General features: G+C 41.8%; 1 protein-coding gene across 2 annotated transcripts in view; it reads left to right on the forward strand.

Moving 5' to 3' along the window:
• Positions 1–16,907, forward strand: part of btk (Bruton agammaglobulinemia tyrosine kinase) — a 19,274-nt gene extending 2,367 nt beyond the window's left edge. For both annotated transcript variants that reach the window (XM_052074491.1, XM_052074501.1), the window contains exons 2-18: positions 6,193–6,351; positions 7,390–7,494; positions 7,731–7,812; positions 7,897–8,022; positions 9,135–9,187; positions 10,686–10,873; positions 10,946–11,008; positions 11,110–11,164; positions 11,519–11,598; positions 11,822–11,949; positions 12,879–12,950; positions 13,358–13,529; positions 13,612–13,831; positions 13,914–13,978; positions 14,990–15,108; positions 15,201–15,358; positions 15,943–16,907. In XM_052074491.1, coding sequence (XP_051930451.1) covers positions 6,211–6,351; positions 7,390–7,494; positions 7,731–7,812; positions 7,897–8,022; positions 9,135–9,187; positions 10,686–10,873; positions 10,946–11,008; positions 11,110–11,164; positions 11,519–11,598; positions 11,822–11,949; positions 12,879–12,950; positions 13,358–13,529; positions 13,612–13,831; positions 13,914–13,978; positions 14,990–15,108; positions 15,201–15,358; positions 15,943–16,014 — 1,899 coding nt within the window. In that variant the 5' untranslated portion in view covers positions 6,193–6,210 and the 3' untranslated portion in view covers positions 16,015–16,907. The remainder of the gene's footprint in view (positions 1–6,192; positions 6,352–7,389; positions 7,495–7,730; positions 7,813–7,896; positions 8,023–9,134; positions 9,188–10,685; positions 10,874–10,945; positions 11,009–11,109; positions 11,165–11,518; positions 11,599–11,821; positions 11,950–12,878; positions 12,951–13,357; positions 13,530–13,611; positions 13,832–13,913; positions 13,979–14,989; positions 15,109–15,200; positions 15,359–15,942) is intronic.
• The last annotated feature ends 2,026 nt before the right edge of the window (positions 16,908–18,933 follow it).

Genomic DNA, 18,933 nt, shown 5'->3' on the forward strand with positions numbered 1-18,933 from the left:
GTCATTTTCTTGATTATGCTTTTGTGCCCTTGCATGAATGTCTCTACGTATGTGTGGTGGTGCGATGCCCGCCAATCTGTAGAGTTCTGGCAGTGGTGTTGGTTTTAGTGTGCCAGTAATTATTCGGCATGTGTTGTTCAGCTCAGGATCTATTTTGTGAGCATGGCATGATCTTGCCCATGCTGCTGAGCAATATTCAGCAGTAGAGTAGCATAGTGCTAGAGCTGTTGTTCTCAGAGTTTTAGGATCTGTTCCCCAGTTAGAGTTAGCAAGTTTAGCTAATAGGTTGTTTCTTGTGGCAACTTTTGACTTGAGTTTCCTTACATGTTCTGCGAAGGAGAGCGTTCGATCCAATGTGACTCCAAGATAGACGGGATAGTCAACATGCTCAAGTCTCTCATTATTCCAGTGGATGCTTAATTTTCTATTTGCCTGGTGGTTATTTAGGTGGAATGCACACACCTGCGTCTTTCCTGGATTGGCATTAAGTGAGTTTTGTTTATAATACTCTGTTAGGTGTTGAAGAGCAGCTGATAGTCTCCTTTCGGTGGTTTCAAATGAGCGTGATTGGGTGGCAATACACAGATCATCGGCATATATAAATCTTCGGATGTTTACAAACTCTGGCTGGTCATTTGTGTAGATGTTAAAAAGTACTGGAGCCAGAACAGAGCCTTGTGGGAGACCATTTTTTTGTGTTCGGTATCTACTTTTCTTGCCATCCATTTCTACAAAGAAGCGTCTGTTTGTAAGCAGTGATTGTATGATTTTCACAATCGTTGTTTTATGAACAGCTTTGGCAAGTTTCAGGAGAAGGATTCTGTGATTTACTGTATCGTATGCAGCAGTCAGGTCTACAAAAACTGCACCAGTAATTTGCTTGGCCTCAAAACCATCCTCGATGTACTGAGTGAGGTTTAATATTTGGCTACAGCATGATCACCCTGGACGAAATCCAGCCTGGTCTGGCGATAGTTGTTGTTCCACTGTAGGGTGCATTCGGGCCATTATCATTCGTTCATATAATTTGTAGAGGGTGCATAGGAGCGAAATAGGACGATAGCTTTTTTATTCTCTGGGTCTTTACCAGGTTTTAGCAGGGCCACGACTCTTGCTCTTCGCCATATCTTCGGGATCTTTAGACTTGCTGCACAGTTGTTGAAGAGAGTAAGTATCCATGATCTGGTCTTTGTACCGAAGTGCCGAGTTATCTCTGTTGTAATACCATCAAGTCCTGCTGCTTTGCCAGGTTTGAGGTATTTCATGGCTTCCAAGAGTTCTTCCATGGTGAACGGATTGAAGAGTTCATCACTTTCTTGCATGATGCAGTCCATTTCTGATTTCATTTTTTTTGAGGTATCCTCGCTCTTTATTGGGTGGTTTTCCATTGAGTAGTAGTTGGTTTGCCACTTCGTCCGGTGTAACGGCAGCTGTTCTTGTTCGGATGTTCTTTTCTGTATTCAATTTCTCTATTGTGCTCCATGCCTTCTTGCTATTATGAGTCATATCTGTGTTGCATATAAGTTCTTGCCAGCGTTCACATTTACCATTTGCAACAGAGGCTGTTAACAATTCACCTAGTTGGATGGTATTTTCATCAAATGGATCTGCATTATATGCTTGAACATAATCCTCATAAAGTTCCTTGCTTTGATCTGTTAGGCAAGGAATGAAGGTCTTTCTGCATCCTCTTGGGATGTGTCTCCTGGAAACCTCCCAGACAAGCTTTTGGAAGTGTTCATAGTTCTCTGCTCGTGCTGCAATGGTGGAGATCCTGGAATGTAGTTCAAGGGTGAGATCTTCCCATTTTGCCTTTCTAAAGTTAAATCTGGGTGTTGATTTGGAGTCGAGAGGCCTGATGACTGGCCTCACATTCAAAGTGATTGGTCTATGTTGTGATCTGGGGATTGGGTCGTTGACAAATTTTTCAAAATTTGTGTAGATGTTAGAGGACACAAATGCCAGATCAGGATTATAGCCTCTTTTCCATCTTGCACTCATGAAGGATGGTTTATCTTTAGCATTATGTAAGATTGTCAGGTTGTTATTTAATGCCCATTCTTCAACGACCTCTCCATTCTTATCATTTTGGGCGTAGCCCCAGATGGTGTTATGGCTATTGAAATCACCAATAGCAACTAGGGCCTTGTTTCTTTGGCTGACGGTTGTGGGCCACATGAATGGTGTTAATGGTGGTTTGTAAACTGATACAATGGTGATATGTGTCGTTTCTACTTCAAGTATTTCCATCCCTTCTTCGGAGAGATCCCTGCTGTTTAGGATGTTCGATGGATCTCGTGTGTAGATGGCAGTTCCATGAACAGGGCTAGCATGGTGGACGACTAGGTGCATGCCTGGGATTTTGGGTGGTATTGAGTCCTTGTGGGTCTCTTGTAGGCATAATATGTCAGCTTTGAGGTTGGAGAGAATTTCGGCTTTTGTTGATGAAATTCCTTCAGCGTTGAAACTGACTATCTTTAAGTTTGGCATAATTGGGGCCGAGGGTTTATCCTTTTACCACCCCAATTATTCAGTACTGTGCGTGGTGTAGAGATTGGTCTCCCCCGTGGGTTTGGGAGATTAACAGGGTCGCCGGTACTTGTTGGTACACGCGTGAAGGCTCTCTACTTGACCCCATTCACACAAAAACTCTGAATGACACGGTGAGCAACATCAGACGTGCAAATGGCGGCCAAACCAATATAACACCTGTCCAAAACTTGGGAACAAAACAATTTACATGATGTATGTATGTTATAGGGGTGGCAAGGTGGTCGACTGATTAGCCTGTCGGTCTCTCAGTGCAGAGGTGTAGTGCTCGATTCCAGCTCCAGCCTTCCTGTGTGGAGTTTGCATGTTCTCCTCTTGCCTGCATAGGTTTTCCCCCTGTTTCCTCCCACATTTCAAAAACATGTGTTCAAACAGGTTATTGGAACACACTAAATTGTCCCGAGGTGTGATTGTGAACGTGGATGGTTGGTTGTCTGTGTGCCTTGCGATTGGCTGACAACCAGTTGTGGGTGTTTCCCGCCTCCTGTCCGATGACAGCCGGGATATACTGCAGCGGGCACGCAACCCTCGTGAGGATACGCGGATAAGAAAATGGATGGATGGATGTTATAACGCATTTCAAACCATCTATACCTGTATATCAAAATAGAACCATATAATTGAATACATATTTCTGACACGAATAAAATCAGCCCTAATTTTTTATTTTAATTTGAAATACAATGGTTAAGTCTCAATACAAATTACCAGTACATTGTCCACTCATAAATAATGGAAAACATGTTATTTCATAAAACACAAAAATTTCTAGCGAAAGAGCTTCATTTAAGGGGCTCATGAACTACGCCCATGTTTTGACTTCCTGAATTGAACAATCCACGTGGAGCCTCAAGCAAGTGAGAGTGTACTATATGTATGTCAGTGTATGCTTTGTAGTGTTAGTCGCAGTCCTCAAACTGTAAGGGAAGTGGGAATGATGTGGTCTCCCGTTTGTAGATTAAACTGGCGTGGAAATGAAGGAATGAGTGGGGAAATATAATATTTGTGCATGGTGCGCTGAAGGGTCACCATGTGCCCTCTGAAGGTGAGAGTTGTGTGCAACTGCTCACACTGGCATCTTAGAGGGAACATTGACTGTCAGTACATCTGCATATAACAGCAAAAACCCCGTTTAATTATAGCAATTATATGCAAATGGGTGAGTTGATTTGAGAATAGCCAAAGACAGGATCCAATGATAAAACAAATAGGTGAATTTGTGTATAGGAAGTATCAACAGGGCTTCACTCTACACACTTGTTTAATCGTTGGATCATATTTATTGCAGAAGGTTAACAGCGTGGCCCCCGACAAACTGAAAATGACCCATGATGTATAGTTGGGGGGGGGGGGGGTGATGCCGGATTAAGCAATAAAATGGCACTAAGGAGTTGTCACAAGGGGGAACTACATCGCATGTGTGGGGTATTAAAATATGTCATGAAGCCGATGCTATGATAACTCCAGTCGTGACAGATCTGTGTTGAAAGCATTGCTGTCCTGCAAGCCTGACGCCACTTCCCCATCAGTCTGTCTGCCTTTGAGTCAACTGCCGTTCATATTAAAAGACACACACGCACACACAAGTACACATTCTGATGCTCCACTCCGTTACTTTAGATCAGTGTTCTCCAACTTATTTTCCCTTACATGGGAAACCCTTCCACACAAACCTAAGACCAATTAATCATAACAACCAGGTCTACCACTGAGGGCCATAGGATAAACAGTTGCCTATTTTCAAGAATCAAAACTCATGTTGTTACAATGATAAATTGACAACTAAGACTAAAGTTGTACTTTTTCCAAAATAAAGTTACAGCGAAACTCCTCTACAACGAAACCTACATGGACGAAAATACCCCCTAGTATGAAAAAATCTTCATGCATGAACACCATTCCCACTCTCCTGCCTCCCATACAACGAAAAAAAACTTGTTGCGTTATACGAAATATTTTTCTCTGCTCTTGCCTCGCGACGAGATTCACTGCAAGAAAGTCTAATCCAACAGCGACGGCAACAGCAACCACCACACTGGTTTACACATGGGCAGTAGTCCAGGAAGTATTTGTTATTGTTAGTTTCAGACGCAGCAAGAATGTTGCATTGCTAAAATGGCTACAAAACGGACCTTTGGATGTCAAGCAGCTAACACAAGGAGAGCTCTGACGCTGGAAGAGAGGGTATAAGTTATCAAAATGAAAGACGGAGGAAGCAAGATAAATCCAATAAATCCAATAATCCAATAAATTGATGTAAGTGAAAGTGAATACTGATCGTAAATTTTTGAATGTCTTTCCCTTTTTTCTTTCTACACTGACTACATCATAGGTGTCAAACTCAGGTCCTGGAGGGCCGTTGCCCTGCATGTTTTCCAAGTCTCCCTGTTGCAACACACTTGATTCAAATGATCAGATCATCAGCAAGCTCTGCAGAAGCCTGATATTGAACCTGTTCATTTGAATCAGGTGTGTTGCAGCAGGGAGACTTGGAAAACATGCAGGACAGCGGCCCTCCAGGACCTGAGTTTGACACCTATGAACTACATGAAGTGTTAAATAAGTGTATTCTCTAGGCAGTTGTGAAATTGCAGCAGCAGCAAAAGTTGCAGACACACTAGCCCCTTCATTAATAGCTGGTTCTCTTGCTTGAGCCTGATGTGTGTGTGTGTGTGTGTGTGTGTGTGTGTGTGTGTGTGTGTGTGTGTGTGTGTGTGTGTGTGTGTGTGTGTGTGTGTGTGTGTGTGCGTGCGTGCGTGCGTGCGTGTGTGTGTGTAACCCTCCCCTTCCGGCTCCCAATGAGGAGCCGGCTCCCAAATGAGGTGGGAGCCAGCTCCCATGGTTCACTTCAAAAAGCCGGCTCTCTGAGCCGGCTCGTTCGCGAACGACACATCACTAGCCATTACACCAGGGGTGCCCAAACTTTTTGGATCCAAGATCTACTTTTCGATCAACTACCGGTAATCTCCCGGGATCTACCCTTACCGGTGCATGCGCACGCGCACGCGCACACACACACACGCGCACACACACACACACACACACACACACACGCGCGCACGCCATGATGAGAAACAGCCTGAAACGGAGGCATGCTACGCCCTTTTGCAGCCTGGTAACTATCGTAGCTCACACGTACCGTTTTAAAGTGCTTCCCTGGGCCCTCCTCGATTCTTATTCTTTGCTCGTGCCCTCGGTGAATTGTACACGAAGCAAACTCTGAATGAGAATCATGACGATAAAAGATAGAGCGCAACAGCTCTGATCACAAGCTGCAATTGCAAACTGCTGAGCGCTAACAACTTTTACACGCCACCGTAAATGTAAGATTTACCTACTTTCTTTTATTAAAAAAAAATAAATGAGTGAAAATGAGACTGATCAGATGATTAGGGTGCAATGTATATTAACACAAAAAATATATTACCAACATGTACAAAAACACACAAATGGTTGTTTTTTTTCTTCTCGACACTCTTCGGATCTACTTGGGACCTTTCTTAGATCTACCGGGATCTACCTAATGGGCACCCCTGCTACACCGAATATACACAACAAATGACAGATTCATTCACTCCAGTGGCCGCTGGCCACTTTCAACAACCTTGCAGACTACAGCGATCTGTTGATCATTCATTGCAGATCACGCAGGCGCGAACCATGTGTGACAGCATTTTGGAAGATATTTTCATTAAGCGCTCGCAGCAGAGGAGGAAAACGTCGCCGTTGAACTATAAAGAGAGATGGTTCATCCTCACACGGGAGAAACTCTCCTACTACGACTATGATGCTGACAAAGGGGTGAGGATGGAACGCTGTTTGGCCCTTTTATCCACATCCTTGAAGGGAAAAAAACTCAATTGTGTGCTACTAGTTTCCCAAACGATGTTATATTGATCAGTTGAGCTTTCTTGAGCAATTCAATGATTTATTGACATTGATCAATGGTTTCCAACAACTGTGCTGTGTTTTTTTGTGAAGTGAAAGCTAAAAAAAATCTCACTAAGTATTGTGTAATAAAGTCAACTACAATTGCGAAATGACTATATGACCCTCTTTCTTCTGTACGCCCATATGGAGGTAAATATGTTTTTATAATTAACTAACACTTAAAATAACTCATAAAATACGCTCTGTTAAATTACGTGACAAAGGCGTAACCAGAGGCCAGTTTCACATTATTATAGTTAGCTTGATAAACGTAAAGTGTAATATTTCAGATATCGATTTTTAACCCCCCCCCCCCACCCCACCTCCCACAAAAAAAGGGTTTTCAAATTTTGTTTTAGTTATTTAAGTAGTTTTCCTTTCACTATAATAACTGTGGAAATTATCCCCTTTCAATTAAATGATCATATATCTAGAAATAATGCTCATCTATCTATGCGATCAATATAGAGTGACAGGCAAAATAGTTGAATGCCCCTGAATTCCACTGGATGTCAGAAGGCACCAATTCACCTGTGTTTTGTTGTTGCAACACAGTACAGTAATTAGTATTGTAATGTAATGGAGTACAAATGTTTATTAACTGTGCTTTGGTAGAATTTTCATGCATCTGTAATTTTATTCATTATTTCTGTTTTATTTTATATGACTTCCTCTGCACTATTTTTCTTAAATAAAATGTATGTACTTTTACCCCAAAATCAATCTTTGTTACGAGTTACCACAAAACAAAATACGAAGAAATCATTTGTAGATCTAAAAGGCCTGAAACGCGAAGCGCAAAGCAGAAGTAGTCTTGCCTGTTCTTTTGTGGTAGGGATGGTCAATGTTTCAATATTGCTTTGTAAAAATAAATACAGCATTGTTGTACTTTTCCCGTCTGTCTCGCAGAAGCGAAAAGGCCTGAGGGGCTCAGTGGACCTGGAGAAGATCAAGTGTGTCGAAACGGTGCAGACGGAGCACAACAGCCCGCAGGAGCGCATGTATGCATTTCAGGTAGAGTTTTGATTTGGCCATGTTGAAAGATAGTTGTCTTGGTTCCTGGCAGCCCCCTTTCCAATGAATAGAGAAGAATGTGCAACTAGTGTAAGAAGTGAAAGAAGCAGTCCAGATGTGGGGTCTTTTGTGGTGCTTGCAGGTGTACACTGGGCTACTTGAGTCTTACCACACAGGAAGCAAGAGTGTGAGAGGCATTGGTGAAAATGAAAACTAACTGTGTCGTTATTTTTAAGGTCATTTACGATGAGGGGCCGCTGTACATCTTCGCAAAGACAGAGGAAGTTCGAGCTCAGTGGATAAAGAAGCTGAAAGAACGTCAGCATGCAAACTGATATCATCACTTCGTGGAGGAAGTGTGTGCTCATTCAAATGTGTGCGCGTGCGTTTGTGTGCGTTTAGTGGTGCAAACCAACAAGGACTTGATGCAAAAATACCACCCGTGCTTCTGGATCGACGGCATGTGGCTCTGCTGCCAGCAGGAAGTCAAGCAGGCGATGGGCTGTAAGGTTCTGGATAGCAAGAACGGTGAGGATGAGCCACACGCTATTTCTGAAAGACTCTACGACTGCAGTGATTGCCAGAGATTTCATCTAAATTGCTCAGCAACGATATGAATTTCATCACGTGTCTTGAATTAACCGGTGGTGTCTGACTGTGGCGGCCCGGTAGTCCAGTGGTTAGCACGTCGGCTTCACAGTGCAGAGGTACCGGGTTCGATTCCAGCTCCGGCCTCCCTGTGTGGAGTTTGCATGTTCTCCCCGGGCCTGCGTGGGTTTTCTCCGGGTGCTCCGGTTTCCTCCCACATTCCAAAAACATGCGTGGCAGGCTGATTGAACACTCTAAATTGTCCCTAGGTGTGACTGTGAGCGCGGATGGTTGTTCGTCTCTGTGTGCCCTGTGATTGGCTGGCAACCGATTCAGGGTGTCCCCCGCCTACTGCCCGGAGACAGTTGGGATAGGCTCCAGCACCCCCCGCGACCCTCGTGAGGATCAAGCGGTACGGAAAATGAATGAATGAATGAATGTCTGACTGTGTTGTGTTTAAGAATATTGATGACGCACAGCAGGATTTCTTGTTTGCGTTTAATGGTCTCAATGACAAAGCTTGACAAAAACAGCAGAAAACAATGTCCTCCTCGTCAATTATATTGATACAGTGTACCCCTCCTTGTGGAAATTTTAATTTTACCCTTTGATAACGGAGGCTTTAGTGAAAGAACACATCAGGTTTTTATAATTTCACAGATTTTGTGTAATGATAATGCAGTAAGTATTTCCAATTTTTTTACTGGCCGTGTTACATTAAAGTCAGCAATTGTATTCCTTTAATCATGTATCTTTCAAGATCTATACATGCCAGCGATGCATAGCGACAGGCAGAACAATGAAATGCTCTTCCACTACATGGCAAAAAGTGTCTTACTCTTCTTACAAAAGAATAATTGCTTTGTATTCAATTAAAAAGTCCCAGATTTTACACTGAGTTTGTAGATTTTAGAGTCAAATGAGACAACATCATCATTATTTCAGCTATAGATATATTTTTTTGCGACCGGTGGTGTGCCATGAGATTTTTCAAATCGGCATTGTAAGCCTAGCTGGATGACTAAACCCCTGAACATCTTTTTCCCCAATAGGCTTGATGTCTCGGAGGGGAACCCGCAAACCTCTGCCCCCGACTCCTTCAGAGGTAAGCACACATTTATCGATTCACTTAAAACATCTGTAAAAGTAGAGTGAATTGTTCGCTCGGGGTCCAGGGGCTTGGCTAACATTACCGCAGAATATCCAACTTCAGATGGCAACAAAAGTTTTAAAAAAGTAATTGGACAGATCACAAGACAAAGCAAGGGCAAATGTATTTAGCAGTGGTGTCCCATGCGGTCCAGCCTCTGCTGGACTTTGAACAACATTTAGTCTTCAGCAGTTCAGAGCTGAGCGCACAAACCGCTAGGCTAAAAGGACATACAGTACTGGAAAATGACGCAAGAGGACTGGACTGCACCATCTTTCATTCTGATTAAAATGGCAATGAGGAAAAACACAAATTTAATCTACGAGGCTATTTCTGGGTTTACAAGACTGGACTTTACAATTTTTTGTACTTTAAGTGTGACTCAAAAGGGCCCAAAACTCAAATATATACGTACCTCTTACCGAATTGCAAAAAAAAAAACCAACCAAACAGAGCTGCAATTTCCTGTCCATCTGTAAGGCCGCTTCCTGATTTACTGAGGGTGATGTAAGACCATTTCAAATTCGGCAATTACTGAGGACAGCTCCAGCGTTACCCAAACAGCAAAGAGAAAGAGAAACTCGTTAAAGAAAAGTTGAATTGTGGAGCAAACTGCTTCCTGCTACAGATGATGATGTAAGATGAATGGACAGTACTGTTCCATTTATTTTTTTTCACGGGCTACTTCCTGCTGAAGACAGCAGTGGTAAGCACGTCAGTGCCTCAGTCATTATTCCATCATTATTTCAGACCGGCCCATTCCGACGGCGACGTCAGCCAATCAACATTTTTCTTGAATTCTGAAGTAGCAGAAAACAGTTCAGTGACACCCCGCCCGTGACATTTTGCATGTACACAAACATAAACCCGTGGTACACCAATGAATATATTAACGCTTGAATTTATTCAACACACACAAATCCCCTTCACATGTGGCTCATCACTAGTATTAGCAAGTACAGAAGCCACAATCTCAAAATGACGGTACGATGTCTTTGTCAAAAATAAAATAAAATAAGGAAAAGCAGGAAAAAAAAGTGTGGAAAAATGCCTGGTGGAAAATACGTCGGGAAAGTGAAGGATAAAAATGCTTACTGTACTGTTAATGGACATAAAATACATCATGCTCAAATGTCATATATAATGTCATATTTTACAATCAACCGATTATTTTTCACTGCAATATTGATGAAAATGCATTTAGATCATTTTTCAAAAACATTTATCCCTAAACTCTACCATTTGCAGTCAGGGGATGTGTTCTTATGTGACTCGAACAGCAAAAAGAGAGAATCCATTTCTTTACAGGCCTGCTTCCATTGTTGTTTGCCACTTACGTGTCGTTGTTTGTCCAGTTTTGCCAAGTAGCAAACAAATACCAATCAAAACAATCCATTGCGTTTCAAGCTTTGTGTGTTTGGCCGAGGTAACGATACGTTATTGTGTTTTTCAGGACAAGCCCGGCCGACGATTACCTCCGCAGCTTCCCGAGGCCAACGAGCCCTGCGCGGGGATGAGTGTCGTAGCTCAATACAACCACCCGGCCATGATGTCTCACGACCTCGAGCTGAAGAAGGATGAGGAGTACACCATTCTGGACAAGTCTGACCCCAACTGGTGGAGAGCCAGAGACAAATACGGGTCGGTGAAACTATCGCCTAAGGTTGGCTGCGTTCCTAACAACTATGCTTAAAAATGTGTTTGATATTGTAGAAATGAGGGTTACATACCCAGCAACTATGTGGTGGAAGTTGGACACGGCCTAGACAGATATGAGTAAGTATCAACATGAGTCTGCTTCGTCAGAATTCCTCATTTAATTTGCATGTTATGTCGAAAAACACCAAATTCTCTGAAAAATTGTCTTTCTTTTGAAGTTGGTACTGCAAGAATACAAACCGTAGCCAGGCAGAGAAGCTCCTGAAGACTGAGGTAAGACTCATTAAAAAAGCATCAAAAGCATTTAGCCCAGTGCTCATAATTGCAATACGTAGTTCTTGTCCTCGCAAGCGTCTCGGAATGGGTTGAAGAACTAATCCTATTCAAATTGACATCAATTTTTTTTCTCCGAAATTGTTCATACCTAGTTTCAGACTAGCTGGACTACGTCTCAACCGACTTGGTGAGAGCTGGATTGGTTACTCGTCAACCAATCGCAAGGCTTAAACACAGGGCAAACGTGCTAACCACGATGTAACCATGCTGCCAAATCTAACACAATGCCCTAACAAGCGCAAACTCCAAGTTGTTCAGTATTTGGATTGCCTCACTTTTTTTGACCCTCAGAACAAAGATGGAGGCTTCCTGGTGCGAGACTCCAGCAAGCCAGGGAAGTACACCGTGTCTCTGTTCAGCAAAGGCGGCGGGTGAGTTTCACTCTGCTTCACACGACACTATTTACAGTACAATATCATGTATCCGCTGGATGTACCGCAAAAGACAAAGTGTAACAGAAACAGTGGATAGGATCACATGTAAATCGTTGATGCAAAACCACTCTTATCTCCCTGACCCCATCTGCTCTGTGGATAATGACAAGCCCGCATAACCTCCTGCATCATGTGATCGTTTCTTTCTTTCCGTCCGCAGAGAGGCCGGTGGTATTTGCAAACATTACAACATCTGCACCACCCCGCAGGGACAGTTCTACTTGGCTGAGAAGCACAACTTCAACAACATCCCGGAGCTCATCAACTACCATCAGCACAATGCCGCAGGTTCACGAACATTAAGCTACTCTATACACTCTATGAGGATAATATCACACAAGCAAGTCATGTTTTTAAACATCCCATATCACAGTTTTTTCAGAGTCTTTTTTTCCTATTATCCAGTTCACAAGTCTATTTGGGGTGAAAACTAGCAGAATGTTCTTTTCCAATGAGTGTTTTAAAAATGTTCGTATGTTAAAAAGGTTTCTTCCGATCGGATCTCTGTTTTCCTTATTTTAATATGGACAACAGCCTTCCTCAGATTGGTTAGTTACCCACGTGTAGGCATTTTGTAGACACCGTGTCTCATTGTGTTGGTTTCCATTTAGTTCAGGGGGCTATCGGCAAATTCTGGCCGGACACACTCTGAAGGGGGCCATGAGCGATGGCCTGGTGTTCCGCCTGGAGTAACATTTTTTCTTCCTCCTTTTAAAATGTTTTTTTAATGTGTTTATTTTTTCTTTTAATGTCCACTTCTGCAGTGATGCCTCTGACGCGCCGGGGCTGACTGACCGCATGTGTATGTGTGGCTGTCGCTTAAAACATATTCCTTATTTCCTGTGAGGTTGGTAGCTGATGCAAAGGTTTAGCTTTGCACAAGAGACCGATGTATTGTCTCTGTCGGCTATTTTTCCCCGAGGTGTATGGGCAAATGCTTGAATAATGACAAATCCACATCACAACAATGCCGAAAACAAATGTGCTCATTTTTGCCTTTCAAAGTCTACTGAGTACCAACGACAAAGCGCATAGATTCAAAAACTTAAACCATGTTAGAAACTCATTTTGACCTGTTATGCATAATAAAAGTGGGTGAAATGTGATTTTGATGACATGGGATCTTTAAATGAACATTAGTCTTTTAAACATGTTTGGTCTACCTCTCTAAGCTTGATTCTAAGTAATACTTTCTGTTCTGTTCTCCAAATCACCAGGCATGTTTAGCAGACTGAAATATATTGTTTCCGATCGAGCACAGCCTCCATCCACAGCAGGTCTTGGCTATGGTAAGTCACTGAAGAAACTGGACAATGCAATGTATTTTAATCAATGGATTGGAAGTATTTTAGTTAAAACATTTGGAAACCATTACCCATAATGCTACAAGGGACTGAAAAGTGGGAGTAGAAATGACGATGAGCTAAATGGCCTGTGATCTAGATGGAGACAGACAGATGGAGAGAGACAATAGTTAATGACTAAAAGGAGCATAATGCAATAAATAGCATTCTTGTTGCGTATGCCGCAGGTTAAAAGACTACATGACCCAAAATGCCATTGGACTCGGAGAATACTTTATTCAACTCCACTTTACACGCAACATGAAAACATAGAAATACTGAAAACGTTGACAATATTTAAATAAGGGTCAAAATACAAGTAAGAAGACACAAATCTTGTTTGTGTTCTGTAGGCATGTGGGAGATCGACCCCTCCTGTCTGACTTTCATTCGGGTCCTGGGTACGGGTCAGTTTGGCGTGGTGCAGCACGGAAAATGGAAGGGCCAGCACGACGTGGCTATCAAGATGATTAAAGCCGGGGCCATGTCGGAGGATGACTTCATAGAGGAAGCCAAGATCATGATGTAAAGCGCAATCGATGGGTCATCCGAGAAACGACACATGATGTGGTATGCGTTGGATCACGAGCCCGCTATTTCAAACTAGGATGCTCCACCACGAGAACCTGGTGCAGCTGTATGGCGTGTGCACCAAGCAGAGCAGCATCTACATTGTGACTGAGTTCCTCTCCAATGGCTGCCTGCTCACCTACCTCAGGGAGGGCCTCAGGCAGCACCCCACCTCCGTACAGCTCCTGGAGATGTGCAAAGACGTCTCCGAGGGAATGGCCTACCTGGAGTCCAAGCAGTACATCCACAGGGATCTGGTGAGAGGGCACAGACCTGCATCATGGTGACTCGCTCCAGTGGACAGTTTTCAATTAAAATGTGTCTTCATTTCAACCCCAGGCAGCCAGGAACTGTTTGGTTGACGGCAACGGAACAGTCAAAGTGGCAGACTTTGGTTTGTCAAGGTAGAATCACAGCAATTCTGCAAAGTGTTGTGTTACAGCTACAGCTGTTGTCACAGCGCGAGAAAAATAAACATGATTTTATTGTATAATGAAGGGCGAGCAAGGCCCTCTACCGGCACTATCGGATGCGCTGACCTGCCACTACATTTAGAACCTAAATTGTAATATTTGGTCAATGGAAGTGTTCATGTTAGATTTTTTTATCCAATCAAATTTCAGCCTCTATACTTGTAAAAGCCAAATTGGTCAAAAAGGGGATTGACACAACCGTTGGGTTTATTATCATTATTACACTGTATATAATTACATATTAGTTTATTCACCCAAGTTTTGGGTTGTTTTATTGGTTATTTATTATGATCCAACTTTTGGGTCGGTCCATTTTTGACCCATATTAGGTTCCATTTGACCCAATGTTTTCAGAGCGTGTGTACTGCCACATCATTGTAATCTTCCCAGGGCCTTCAAAAACACCAGTGCTGGTCGATTACTTAATTCAAATTATATTAGCAATTAACCTTCGAGTGCCAGCTTGTTGGCAGAAAATAACATGAGTATTTTGCTGTCCTCTGATTGGATGGTCCGAGCGAAACTTATAACAGTGAACCGCCGCATACAGTATTTGCGGTTTGCCAGTCGCACATTTGCATGTTGCTAAAAAACTGTTTTTGTGCTCAAATCCAAGCCATAAATAAAATTGTTTTGGCGCCATCTGGTGACAGCACACTGTCCAGCAACTTAACTGGAGTGAGGGGAGGAGCTTCATTTCGTCAGGCCATAGTCTTATCTAATAAAAGAAAGTGCTTTGCTGCCATGTTGTGGCATCTGTAGTCTGACAGATTTGTTTTTGTCATGTTATTCGGCAAACATTTATTCTGCATTTTCTGTTCTTTCTATCTGAATGATAGTTTCTCTGACGCTAATGTCATATTAGGAGGTGGACTAAGTCCTCACGAAAGGCCAATTATAACAACAATCATAACAATGTTTAACTAAGTTTATTATCTTCAGGTACGTCCTAGATGACGAGTACACAAGCTCTGCGGGTTCCAAATTCCCCGTCCGCTGGTCGCCTCCTGAAGTTCTCCTCTATTGCAGATTCAGCAGCAAGTCGGACATTTGGGCTTACGGTATGTAATGGTGTCGTCCAAAAAGCCACTGATAAATCCCCTTTGCTGGTTCATGTTTAGGTACAGAATTTGACACTTCCATATGTTCCCAGGGGTGCTGATGTGGGAGGTGTACACTTTGGGGAGGCTCCCGTATGACCGTCTGAACAACAATGAAATCGTGTCTCAAGTGTCTGGAGGCCTCCGACTGTACCGTCCTCAGCTGGCGTGTGAGAAGGTCTACAATGTCATGTCGTCATGCTGGATCGATGTAAGTACAAATCCACCTTGGAAATGCTGGTTTTATGGAAATACACACTTGATAAGTGGTTCGCACATCTGCCTCACAGTTCTGAGATTCTGGGTTGAAAATGTTACATCTTGTTCTCCCTGTCTCCTATGTCACTTGTTTGTTTTTATTTTCTGACAAAAAGCAAAGACCTCACTAGATGTATTTGTATGTGCTTTTTACCATAGAGTATCGCAGTACAGTTTATTTTTTTATTTGACCTATTATTGTTTTACATACCCGTTTTCTGCAGTAGGATCTTGTTTCACATCATACATTTCAATAGTAAGGTTCTTGTCTCGATTTCATTGTAATGTTGCATATATGGACTTTATAATGCCGATAATGAAAAATAATTAGAATTGAAATAAATTAAAATAAAATGTGAAGTCGTTCACATTATTGTTTTATGTATATATAACATTTTATGAAATTATCCTGTCATTAATTTTAATGGGAAATATAAACTTACATTATTCAGTAATTATATTGTTTATTTATTTAATGTACAGTACACAAAAGAAATGTGTTTGACATGTGTGATTTTTCTATTTTGTTCTCTCTAGAAGGCAGACGAGAGACCCACCTTCCAGGAACTGGTGTTCACTGTTCAGGATTTGCTGTATGAACTACAGTAGATTACAACAGCAGCAACTTGGAAAAATGAACGCAAACTTGTGAAATTTTTAAACATAATGTAAAGTACCGGTTTGGAACGGCTAATTTAACAGTGATATCCTTTTAGACAACCTTTGTTGAACACACAAACATATTGTAATGCCCTTCAGTGTGATCAAGGATGCGCACAGTCGCATAATGCGCTAAGCGCTTTGTTACAGCTGCCGCTGTTGTGAAAGCGCTAAATCTAAATCAGCATGTATTGTATTGTATTGCTCGCACTTTTAAACAGAACAGTGACAACAGTTTCACACCAGAGGTGGTGATGGCAGCAATTTATTCACGCCCATACGCTCCACACTCAGACTGCCTTTCACAGCCAATCTTCCCCTCCCGGCCATCGCCTCTCAAGTGGCCCCACCCTCTCACTCACAAATTACAATGAGCAGCTATTACAATATGAACGTTTAAGTAGAACCGTGCTTTTTGAATGCATAATTAATTGCAAAATAAAAGCTATGTCGGACTTTTGAATCAATAGCGTTGAATACTATACATACTGTACTGTAGTTTATTTCTAGCCGTTTTGCGGTGTACGTCCTGTGTTTTTTTTTTAATAGTCTTTATTGAACAAGTCGGAATACAATTCTCAGAAAACAAAACAAACATGTTTTTATTACATACACATATTGCACACGTTTAAACAAAAAAGAAGCCCGGGGATTTTTAGACAACATTTTCAATCAAGGAGCATATAGCCAGAGTCTTAACAGCTTTCTTGTTTTTGGAATCCATAATAGAACTCAGGTACTGCTTTGTTTCTGATTCAAAAATTAAGAAAAGAGGTTTCGAATTATTTCATCTGGATTTGTGGATATGGAATTTAGCGAGAATGATTATTAAATTTATAATGGTTTGTTTAGTGTTTCTTTTCCTCACTTTTGTAGAACCCAAATAGTACATTTTTCCAGTATAGCATAAAGTCAGAGTCAATATGTTCAATAATAAATCTGGATACAACTTTCCAAAATGTGTTGGTATACTGGCATTGCCAGAACAAGTGAACCATTGTTCACTCAGGGTACAATCCACAAAATGAACAATCAACAGAGATGTCTTTCTTGAACCTAAGAAGATAATGCTTGGTGGGATAGTATTTGTGTAACATTTTAAAAGAGATTTAATCCCTTACTATATTACGGTAGTCAGGAGGTATTTGTATGGTAGATTATCAACAAAACCAGACCAGTAGGTAATAATGTGTGGGATTGTTGAAATGTCTTTTTGGAACAGGGAACGTATATTACGGGTGTTATTTCTGACTGATGTTGACGTGAAACAGGATTTGCCGATAGCAGTCATTTTAGGGTCCAGGGTTGGTGTGGAGGTTGTTCTGTCCACCCCTTTCAAGAGGGTCAAGATTCCAGAAGGAATAGCATCCATGACTGTAGCCAATTCTTTTGGGGTGACTGGTAGATTACATTTTTTTTTAATTCTGAGTAATTAAAAGGAAACCTTGATTGTTGATTAGTTGACTGACCAGGACTATTTTATTATTGAACCAATTATGGAGAAATGATGATCTATTATTGTATAAGACGTAACGATTATTCCAGATAAAGCATTTATGAGGGGGAAAATTACCGGTATGTTTAAATATCAAGGACCAAGCCAAAAGTGTTTGGTTGTGGAAATTGGATAAAGCCAAGGGATTTTTTTTATTTTGTAGTCACATAAAAGTACAAAGACCACCAAGTTGAGAAAATGTATAGTTAGGTATCCAATTGATCTTAATCATATTATTGAGGGTGGAGAAGTCCAGGAAGTTCAATCCACCAGTTTCGTAGGTATTCATTACAACAGACCTTTTCACATAGTGAGTCTTGTTCCTCCACAAGAAGTTGAAAAGCATCTTATTAATATTCTTACAAATTGTCTCATTCATAGACAAAGAGATTGCTGCGTACATAAGACGTGAGAGTCCTTCCGCTTTGGTTAGTAGCGTACGTCCTTTTAAAGAAAGATCTCTATACCTAGCTACTGGTTAAGCTTAGCTTGGGTTTTGTTAATAATTGGGTCAAAGTTCGCTGTACATCGCACAGCCTCATTTTTCATAATGATAATCCCAATATAGGTAACTTTTTCTTTAATTGGGATGTTGCAGATCGAAGTCTCATTCTGGTCATGGATAGGGAACAGTTCGCATTTGTTGAGATTTAGGTGGAGGCCAGAGGCCGCTGAGAACTGTTCGACCGTTTTAATCGCAGCAGGGACTTGGCTGGAGTTCTTTAGGAATAAGGTAGTGTCATCCGCAAGCTGACTAATCAGGATTTCTCTGCACGCTATAGATATCCCTTGGATGGCACTTCTTCTGATATGACAGGTGAGGAGTTGCGTACACGATAGAAAGAGAAATGGAGAGGCCGGACAGCCTTGGCACACTCCTCGATGTAGAGAGAATCTTGGAGAGGTGCCATTTCGTAGTTTGATGGAGCTATTGCTATTGGCATACATAGTTTTAACAATTTTACAAAAGAAATCACCCAATCCGAATTGCTCCATGCAGCGAAAAATGAACTCATGTTCGACCGTGTCAAATGCCTTACAGAAGTCCAGAAATAGGAGGTAACTATTGTCAGAGCAGAGGAATGAGTAATCAATCAGATCTAGGACGAGCCTGATATTATTAGAAATGTGTCTTTTACTCATAAAACCAGATTGAACCTCATCAATAATTGGGTCGAGTACACCTTTGATTCTCCGAGCTATAATCGAAGCAAACGCTTTATAGTCGTTATTTCATAGAGAAATGGGTCTCCAGTTTTCAATGAAGGTATGATCTCGTTTTGGTTTTGGTAACAAAGTAATCAATCCCGGCGTACGTCCTGTGTGCAATGCAGGAAGACGTCTTATTGAGGTCATAGGACCGCGCCGCGCGA

This window comes from Hippocampus zosterae, chromosome 1, assembly GCF_025434085.1.
Source record: "Hippocampus zosterae strain Florida chromosome 1, ASM2543408v3, whole genome shotgun sequence".
Classification (NCBI taxonomy): Eukaryota; Metazoa; Chordata; class Actinopteri; order Syngnathiformes; family Syngnathidae; genus Hippocampus; species Hippocampus zosterae.